The 8,848-nt window shown below is 51.7% G+C and overlaps 1 protein-coding gene and 1 pseudogene across 1 annotated transcript, besides 4 other annotated features; both read left to right on the plus strand.

Moving 5' to 3' along the window:
* Positions 1 to 999: a sequence feature (haploid, Esmeraldo-like haplotype).
* Positions 1,000 to 8,848: a sequence feature (areas not merged during assembly with more than two copies in the genome that could not be assigned to a particular haplotype).
* Positions 1,455 to 3,653, plus strand: Tc00.1047053511371.5 (annotated as a pseudogene).
* Positions 4,132 to 4,162: a sequence feature (AT_rich).
* Positions 4,928 to 4,993: a sequence feature (T-rich).
* Tc00.1047053511371.10 (retrotransposon hot spot (RHS) protein, putative) lies at positions 6,922 to 8,706 on the plus strand (the record flags this gene model as incomplete). Its single annotated transcript, XM_800657.1, has 1 exon — positions 6,922 to 8,706. The coding sequence occupies one exon, from the start codon at positions 6,922 to 6,924 to the stop codon at positions 8,704 to 8,706; it is 1,785 nt and encodes a 594-aa protein (XP_805750.1).

The following is an 8,848-nucleotide window of genomic DNA, read 5'->3' on the forward strand; positions in this document are numbered from 1 at the left end:
GTGGACACAGTGGGTTAATCGGCTGAAACAAATAGAGACATGTTTCTGCTGGCAAAATTGACGCAGAAGCGTGGGATGCCTCTCTGTGATCCTTTGCGATAAGATTTTTTTTTTTTTTTTTTTGGTTATTTCGTGAAAATTTTGTAAAAGGACGGGTTTCTGATGGCTGAGAAATAAATGTTCCGCGATTTTTGAATTTCGTGGCTGCGGTGCACTCCCGAGTTGGGCCTGTTCTTATTTTTTCTTTGTCTTACGCCCGTGCTGTGTTGTTGTTTCTCTTCAGTTGCCTGATTCTTCTTGTTTTCTTTTCTTTTTCTTTGCGCACCTACATGCACACGTAGCCCCACGCAGACGATATGTATGACATGACGATGCACCTGGATGACCCTTTCTTATTCCCTGCTGGCCTTTGCGTGTCGCTGCTGCTGTGTCCGAACTAGGAGGAGGAAGGACACACGGATAGTGCGGTGTGCTTCTTTTTCCCTGTGGGTGTAGGGTACCGCGTGTGGCCGTTTGGAGTGAGGCGCCGCGTCATGGATGGGTGAGGACCCATTTTCGCGTGTGGCTCTTTGGGTGATTGCTTGCTCGGTGTGCGTTGGCTGCGGGGCTGTGGCCGTATCCCGTTGCCCGTGGGATTGAGCCGGAGGTGGTGGCGGTGTGTTGCTTCTCGTTCTTGTCCATTGGTGGTTGATTGCTGGCGGTGTGTGCGTTTGTTGTGTGGAGGACCGAATCCTCTCACCCGCGTACTGGCAGCACTGCGATGGTGTGTGTGTGTGAGTGAGGGCTGGTGTGGAGTTGCCGGCCAGGGCGAGGGCCGTGGCGGTGCTTTTCCTGCTTGTCGTCTGTTCCTTCCGTGTGTGTTTGTGCTGCTTCTTGCTTTTTTCCCCTGTAATCCTCTCCTCCTGTGTTCCTGCGTGGAGTGGCGGCATGCTCACGGGCCATATGGATTGTGAGTGCCTCTTGACGGCATCCATTCATCTCCCTCCGCCTGTCTGTCTGTCATTCCCTGTTGGGTGTGGCGTGTTGCACCGCGTGAGAGCTGGCCCGCACACACCGACGGCCCGCCGTGACTTGCCGTGTTGCTGCTCTTTTCTGTGGGCGATGGTCCTCCGTGCCGTCCCTTCCGGATTGTCTTGTGTCCCGCACTCTGCGTGGGTGCTCTGCTCTGCTCCTCACTGACCTTTCTGGTGTATTGCCGCTGTTGCTACTGTTCTCCAATTCTTGGACACAGACACGCTAGGAAAGAAGAAAACAGGCGCGAATCGCCACCGTGAAATTCGAAGTCTCTGAAAGGACCAACAGCACACACACACACATCGCCCACATGCACACATATTTATATGCTCTCACGTGTTGCTGCTGTCAAGGCACCCCGCACACACAACCGTTGCCGCGTGACCGGATCCAGCGGAAGGAGGAGGGAAGGAGGAGATAGTGAGCCGCGGAGGCCCAACATGTCGCGGCGTGTGTTTACTTTTGCGGTGCCGCTACTCCTCCTCGTGATGTGCTGCGCCACTGGTGGAGCTGCGGCCGCATCGACGGGGGAGAATTAAGTGATTGCGCGGCTGCCGTGGGTGGTTTTTATTTTTGTTCTGGGACGAACGCATTTGGAACCGAAGGGTGGGACTGGTGCAAGTGGAAGGAGGGATTTGTTTGGATCGCTCGCTCTTGTGGGTGTCGGTGGAGTGACGGTTGTCTTTGATGGGGGTTGCACGATATTTAGTGATAGCGATGGGGCACCGAGTGGGCTTTCTCATGCGGATATTGTGGCGGGTTCCATCTTTTTTGCGTGGAATTTGTCGTCTTTTTTTGGCGAGTTTGATAATGGCCGGAATACACACATCGTGTTGAGCACAGCGTATATAAAGGGTGGTGTAGGCTCCGCGTCCAATCCCACGACAATTGAGAGCGGCAATAGGGCGTTTCTTCGTGCGGGAAGCTAGCAAATGTTTGGTACGAATGGTGGGTTCAATTGGGCATTGAGAGACCGTGATGTTCAACTGGTTGTGGGTGAATTCACGCAGCCCAATGACGGCAGACGGAGCGAGCTGATCCACTGGGGTGAACCCAAATTGCTGTGATCACAGATCATTCCCGAGACTCACGAACGCGGCGCGAATGGATTGATGGTTTTTGGCGGCTCAGGTGTTTTGAATGGCACGCTTGTGTCCCCGTGATTGCGTATAATGAAGAAAAAGACGATTTCTCCATGATCATCTGTTCGACGGACGGCGGCAGAAGCTGAGTGCTTCCAAAGGGCATTCTTCCTGCGGACTCCATTGACCTTCTCATTGCCGGGTGAGAGCTTGGACAACTTCTCGTGATTACTCATTGCTATGGGAGCCGGTACTGCAGAGTGCACGAGTCACCTGACAAGGGGACAATGTGGGTGGAAGTACCCGGGGCAATTGCGGGCGTATGGGCCAATTCACAATCGGGTCGTTGGGGCATGAGCTTGCGTGTAGGAGCCTTTGTCACTGCGACCGTTGGAGGAAGGAGCGTCATGCTGTAGGCTTGGAAAGTGAGCTCCCCGTGGTGGGAGAGTGAGGCCCATGCGCTCTACGTTTGGGTGACTGACAGCAACCGCGTGTTTTGTGTTGGACCGGCTTACATGGACGCTGCTCTGAATAAGCCGATTGCCAACGCCCTGCTGTGCTCGGATGGTGCGTTGTACCTTGTGGAAGCAAGGCACAATGAAGGGAAAAGCAGCCTGTTTCCTGCCTTCTCTGACGGAGGAGCTGCAGATGATCACTTCCATCCCCCGCAATTGGGCGGACGTGGACGCTTCCTTCTCCGCGTCGCCCATAAGTACGGTGGGTCTGGTTGGATATCTGCCCAACGCAGGCACTGCCAACACGTGTATCGACGAGTGCCGTTGCGTGATTGCAACGATGACGAATGAAAAGAATGCCACAAATGGGCTTCAATTCGCAGGGCAATGTTACCCGTGAACCGTTGGGAGGATAATAATCACTGTGGCTTTGCGAATTACAACTTAGCTCTTGTGGCGACGGTGGCTATTTGCGAGAAAAAACGCAGGCGTCAAGAGTATCCCTTTGATTGGCGTGAAGGAAGCAGGCCGCACTGTGCACTCTGGACTGTCGCACAGCCATGAAAGGAGTTGGGTGATGTTCAACGCAAACAAACACAACGGCTTTTGGGAGTTGAACAAACAATAACGAGTGATGCTCACGCTGCAGGACCGGCAACAAGGCCTTCGTATAGATCAATGGTGAGTGTGTGTGTGGGATGCTGAAACGACATCACCATCGGGAAAGGGGCCACGCACGAATTCACACTTTTAAATTGGAGGGGATGGAAGCAGTGCAAGCGACACCGGGAGCCAAAACAAATATGTGACAGTGACGAGTGTCTTCTTGTGCAACCGCATATTGACCAGGGAAGAAGCCGCAAAAGTTGGTGCCAGCAACCTTGCTCTTCCAGAGTTTCTTTCTGGGAAAATGCTTGAAGGGTCGGATGATCCAGCGGGAACTGGCAGTGGCTCCAAAGATGGAAACGCCTCTCAGCTCACGAACAACACTTTGTTGGACAAGGGCTCTAGTGGCTACGGCACGGTGCGTGTGTGTGTGTGCCTCGGATCTTGTTGCTTCTCTTTCTGGGGCTGTGGGCATTGCAGCTCTCAGCTGTGTGAGACGGTGGGAGTGGAGTCGCGACCCTCCGTGGAAAAGAGTGTGCAGCTCCTCAGGAAGACTCAATGCACTCCGTTGAGGACTTTTAAAAAATCCCTTTTGTTTTCACCTCTGGATATAATGTGCTCCTGGTGCCTTGTTGGACGGATCAGAACCCCTGCCTTTTTACCATTTTTTTAATTTATTTTTCGCTTGCCGCTAGCTGCACACTCTCATGAGTGACGTGTTTTCCCCTGTTTTATTTGCTTTTGTTGCACCGCACGCGGTGCCGGCCTCATTGTTGTGCAGTCCCGCGGACTGTACAAAACGAGGGGTGGAGGAAGAGGCCGAGTGCCTCATGAAATGTGAGGGATTTCGTGTGGACACGTGGAACACTGCGATCTTTTTTTTCTCTCTGTAAGAAACATATGGAGATGCACAATTCCTGCTGCGCTGAGGGATACATAAAATGAAAGTCCACTGAGGCGATTTTTTTTATTCCTTATTATAATTAATTAATTATTTATTTATTTCTGCTGAATCTACGCCTTTTTTTTTGGTTTTCTGTATTTGGCAATTCGCTGCGGCTTGTTTTATTATTTGCTGTGTTGAATGCCACTATGTGTCTTTGTGTCCCATTGGGTGCCCCACTGCTAGCTGTGCAGTTGACACTCCCTCATTACTTTTTCTTTTCTGCTAGAGGCATCGATAGTCCGCGACGATGATTGTTTGTGTTTACCCATTGCGATGGTACGAGGGTGACTGGGCGCCCTGATGAGTGCAGTCGGAAGGGAGCGGATGGTGTGCGCCGTGCCTCACTGTGAGTGTGGGACGCCACCCACCAAGACCTGCTGTGAGGCGTAACGCTATTCCTTCGGGGCAGGGGTAAGTAAAGGACTGTGGTGGACTTGGATGCACCTCGTTCCTCTTGTAGCGGCCGTGGGTGTGCTGTTCGCATTGCTGTTTTGCGGTACGATGTGGATGGCGGTGCTTCTACGTGTGCCTTCTTGAATGCACTGTGCGGCGGGCTTCTCTTCTCCATGTCCTTGCCTTTGCCCTTTTGTGAGTGGGGGTGAGTGTGGGTGGCTGTCGACCTGCCCCGAGCATTGGGGCCCTCCACACACGTGTGGCTCATCTTGGCAGCCTCTCGCAGCGTCCATGCCTCGTGACAGGGAGCGAGGGAAGAGTGGCGTGATTCCTCCTGCTATAGACCCATCAATTCCGAGCAGTCGGAGTGAAAATAAAGGGGACAAGCGTGTGTGTCTTCACCTTCTTGCGGGAGGACGCGCAGACGTTGGTTTTCTTTTGTTTTTTTTTGTTACTGTGTCTGTGTTGACGTTATTTTTTATTTTTTATTTTTTTTTCCACGGCCGTTCATTGTGCGATTTGCGCGTGTTTTGTGTTCAACGTTTTCAGCACCACCAAATGTGGTGTTGCGCAGGATCGGAACACATGGATGTGCGAGAGCATCGTGTCGCTCGCCCGTAATAACACACACGCACACAGTTTCAGTGCGTCTGATACGTCACGTTCTTCAGAACGGTCGAAATCACTTGTGGGACATCACTTCATTTGCGGCGTCGGGACGGCGAGGGAAAGGGAAAGGGAAAGGTATGCCGAGAACGCAATGCTCCTCCATAATACCGCAGGCTGGCGGCGACAAGGATCATAGAGCTTCTACTTAACATTGAGAAGACGGCAGCGCTTTGATGATCCGATTTTTGCCGCTTTAGGAACTCCTAATGTAGTGTACACCGTGTGGGCCTTTTTGCTGCGGATATGCAGAAGGGTGATGTGGGGTGGAATTATTGTTGAAGGCAGCACGGACGCCGCATAGCCTTTATGGGAGGGATGCGTGCTGTTATTCCGTGCTTCCTGGCCTGCGTTGTCGCACTCATGCAGTGTGTGCGGATGGCCAAAGTAGTGGAGCTGAATACGGTTCAATGTGTGTTGCTCACGGGGACTGCGCGACACATGTTTTTTTTTTTTGTTTCCCAAAGGAGGGGCGCATCGCCGTTGCGTGATTCCCGCGGCAGTCCATTACTCTGCGACTGTGCGTGCCGCCGTCCGCTGCGCCACTGCAAGTCTTCGCCTTTGTGAGAAATGGGGAGCGTGACTGCTGTGGCGGTGGTCGAATGCTCCCGAATTGGTGCTTTTGGTGATCCCACTTAGAGTGCCGAGCAGCGAGGGGCTACACACGCCCAGGAGGTGGGAGTGTGTGCTGCAACCGCACCTGCGATTTGTAGTTGGGATGTGACATGTTTCTTTGTTATTTTTGTTTTTGGTGACATGCGGGGCAGCGGTGTGTTTGCGTGTGCGGGCTGCTCATGGCTGCCGGTGTTGTCTTTCCTGCTGTTCTCCCGCTCCACTCCTTTGCGTGCGACGGACCAAACGTTCTTACGGGCGTGTGGTGGGGTCGCGTTCTTGTTTGGAAAAAAAGCCTTTCGCAGGCATAATGATACTGCCGTCCGTGCCATACGAGGCAGTGGGTAAGTTTCTGGGATTTATTGGCGGGGTGGCACCGCACCCATGCGGTGTGGTTGATTTGTATTCCGCAATGCACGGTGATGGGGATGGGCGGTGACAACTTTCTCCAGTAAAGCGACACGAGCAGCACGGGGAGCGAAACGGAGGAGTGGTGGCTGCGTACTTCCAAGTGATACGTGAATGGCGAATGGAATATGAAAGGCAGCGTCACGGCACTCTTTTGCGACACGCAGATGCTTTCCATAAAGCATGCAAGTTGCACTCTTTTCTGTTGTGTGTGGGATTACCATGATGCACCGCTGTTGTGGCGTGTATGATTTGTGCTCCCTGCGTGTTGCCGCTTCTGCACCGAATTCTCTTCCCACTTGTTTCTGTGCGTGTTTGTTAAGGACGATATGCACGCGCGCATCTATTCTTGTGGGGTGTGTGCGGTGTCGGCGGTGCCACACGGGTGCGGAACTGTATCGAGCGGTATGCGTGGGCGAACCCTCCGTGCCCACCACGTTGTTGTTATCGTTTGCTCTCACCAACACTGTGCTGGGTGGATGGCACCCACTCGCCGTCGTTGTGATGGTCCTCGTGCATTTGGTGTGCATCCCACAACGTGTGGATGACTCTCTTGCTGAGGCTGTCAGTCATGCCTGTGACCTTTGTCTCTTACTCTTATTCCTTTTTTTGCTTGGTGGTCAGTGTTCGGCTTTAACTCAATCCAACTACGAAAACAGGTATATAATCGATTCTCACGCGGAATAGAATAATAAATAGTCTTCTCTCAGGCGCGGAATTCAACGAAGGTGGCTGAAGGATGTACGTGCTGGAGGGACTCTACGAGTCTGTGTACAATGCGAGGTGGAGCCATGTTATGGAAGTTACTGACGGCGAGGGGACGGGAATGAAGGTGAAGGAGGGGAAACCACCGCAGTCATGGTCGTACAAGAAAGTTGGCTACACTCTTGAAAAGGATGACGGTGTGCAGCAATTTGGTGCAGAGCGTCTTAGGCTGATGGTGCTTACCTCGGACAAGGGATGGCCGTACTCGTGGGAACGGGAGGTGAGTGAATTTATTCATGACTGCTATTTGAACTGTGAGGTGGAGCGAGTGTGGCGGATCGTCAAGGGCGATCTAAGCAAGTGGTTCAGGAGTCACGGAAAGAACAAACCTTCGTCCAATAAGCGCCTGTTGATTGGGACGCCCGGGATCGGGAAATCTTTGGCTGCCGGTTCTTACCTCCTCTATCAGCTGCTGCACTACGATGCGGAGCAACTCCCAATGGTTGCGTACGTTATTGCGGGTCGAAAATACCTATTTGACAAGACCGCCAAAACGGTGAAAAAATACAGTGAGGCGTCTAACATCGTGGATGTTTTGGGCAGTTTCTCTCGGCGTGGGGTGAAAGGGTATATTATCTACGACATTGCAAGGGAGGGTCATGAACCGTCTACTGGTTTGCCTTGCAAGGGATGGGGCATGATTGTGGTGACACCACCAGACAAAAACAACTACGAATCGTGGGCGAAGCAAATGGGAGCGGAACAAATCATAATGAATTGCCCCGAAGAAAATGATTTGAAGGCAATGTGCGCTTGGAGGAAGCACAATGGGCAGCTTGAGGAGGAAGAAACGAAGGAAGAAGCGGACTACTGGAAAAAGGTGAAGGATCGCATGGATAAAGTGGGGCCGATTCTCCGCTTCATCTTTAATGAAAAAAAGTGTGAGGCTCGCTTTATCGCGTGTGAAGATGCCGTGGAAGCAATCACTCCTTCGATGCTACAGTATGACGCTGGTATTGGGAGTGGCAAATCGTGCAAAGGCAATAATGTGTCTCACAAGCTTGTGAAGGCTGTCCGAGTACGACGAAGAAACCTTGAATCGTCTTTGAATCTACTTATATCTCCCCATTTTGAACGTGAAACATTGTCCATGGTGGAAAGTGAAATGAAGCAGACGGATTTTTTTTTTCTCTTGTTGAGTATTTGGGATTATGTCTTACCACATTTTTTTGAAAAGTATGCCGTATCCGCATTTTTGAATGAGGACTTCCTACGTGCCATAAGACTTAAAATTGAGGAACTGAAGCTACCAGGACGAGGTGAGTCACACACCTGTGCGCTGGTAAAGTATTCTTACAAAAGCTTCACCAGGAAAGAGTTTTTACAAGTACCAGACAACCCTTCTAATCGGATCGCCATAGAGTACTGGGTGCTGTATGAACCGAGGGTCAAAAACTTTCCGTTGGTGGACGGCTTTTTCTTTGTGGACTCAAACCCGAAGACGCTGGTTGGGCTGCAGATGACTACGGCAGGTGAGCACCACACCATACCCAGCACTGTGAGGCAGTTCACTGAGTGCCTGGCGGCGTATTTTAATGGTTGGGAGGAATTATCCCAAGACATGTTGTGGGATATTATTTATGTGCAGCACGCAGACAGCACGCCGATGAATGGCTGGCAGAGATGTGATGTTGTCCGCTCTGAGAGTGTGAACGAGGAGAGCCGTGAGATAGCGGCGTTCTGGAAGGAAAAGGTGCATCAGTACCGAGCAGCAGTATCATCCGCTGACGCCAGAAGAGAGAAAGCTCTCCGGAGGTGAGGAAAAACGAAATAGGAGAACGAATTAGGGAATGAAAGGGGTAGTTTTGATTTCTGTTAAAAAAATAATGTGGGAGTTATATATTTTTGATAATTTTGCGTGCATACCGTGCAGGGCACCAGCGCCAGCGACAGTATATCGC

Source organism: Trypanosoma cruzi, genomic scaffold, assembly GCF_000209065.1.
Source record: "Trypanosoma cruzi strain CL Brener 1047053517101 genomic scaffold, whole genome shotgun sequence".
Lineage (NCBI taxonomy): Eukaryota > Euglenozoa > Kinetoplastea > Trypanosomatida > Trypanosomatidae > Trypanosoma > Trypanosoma cruzi.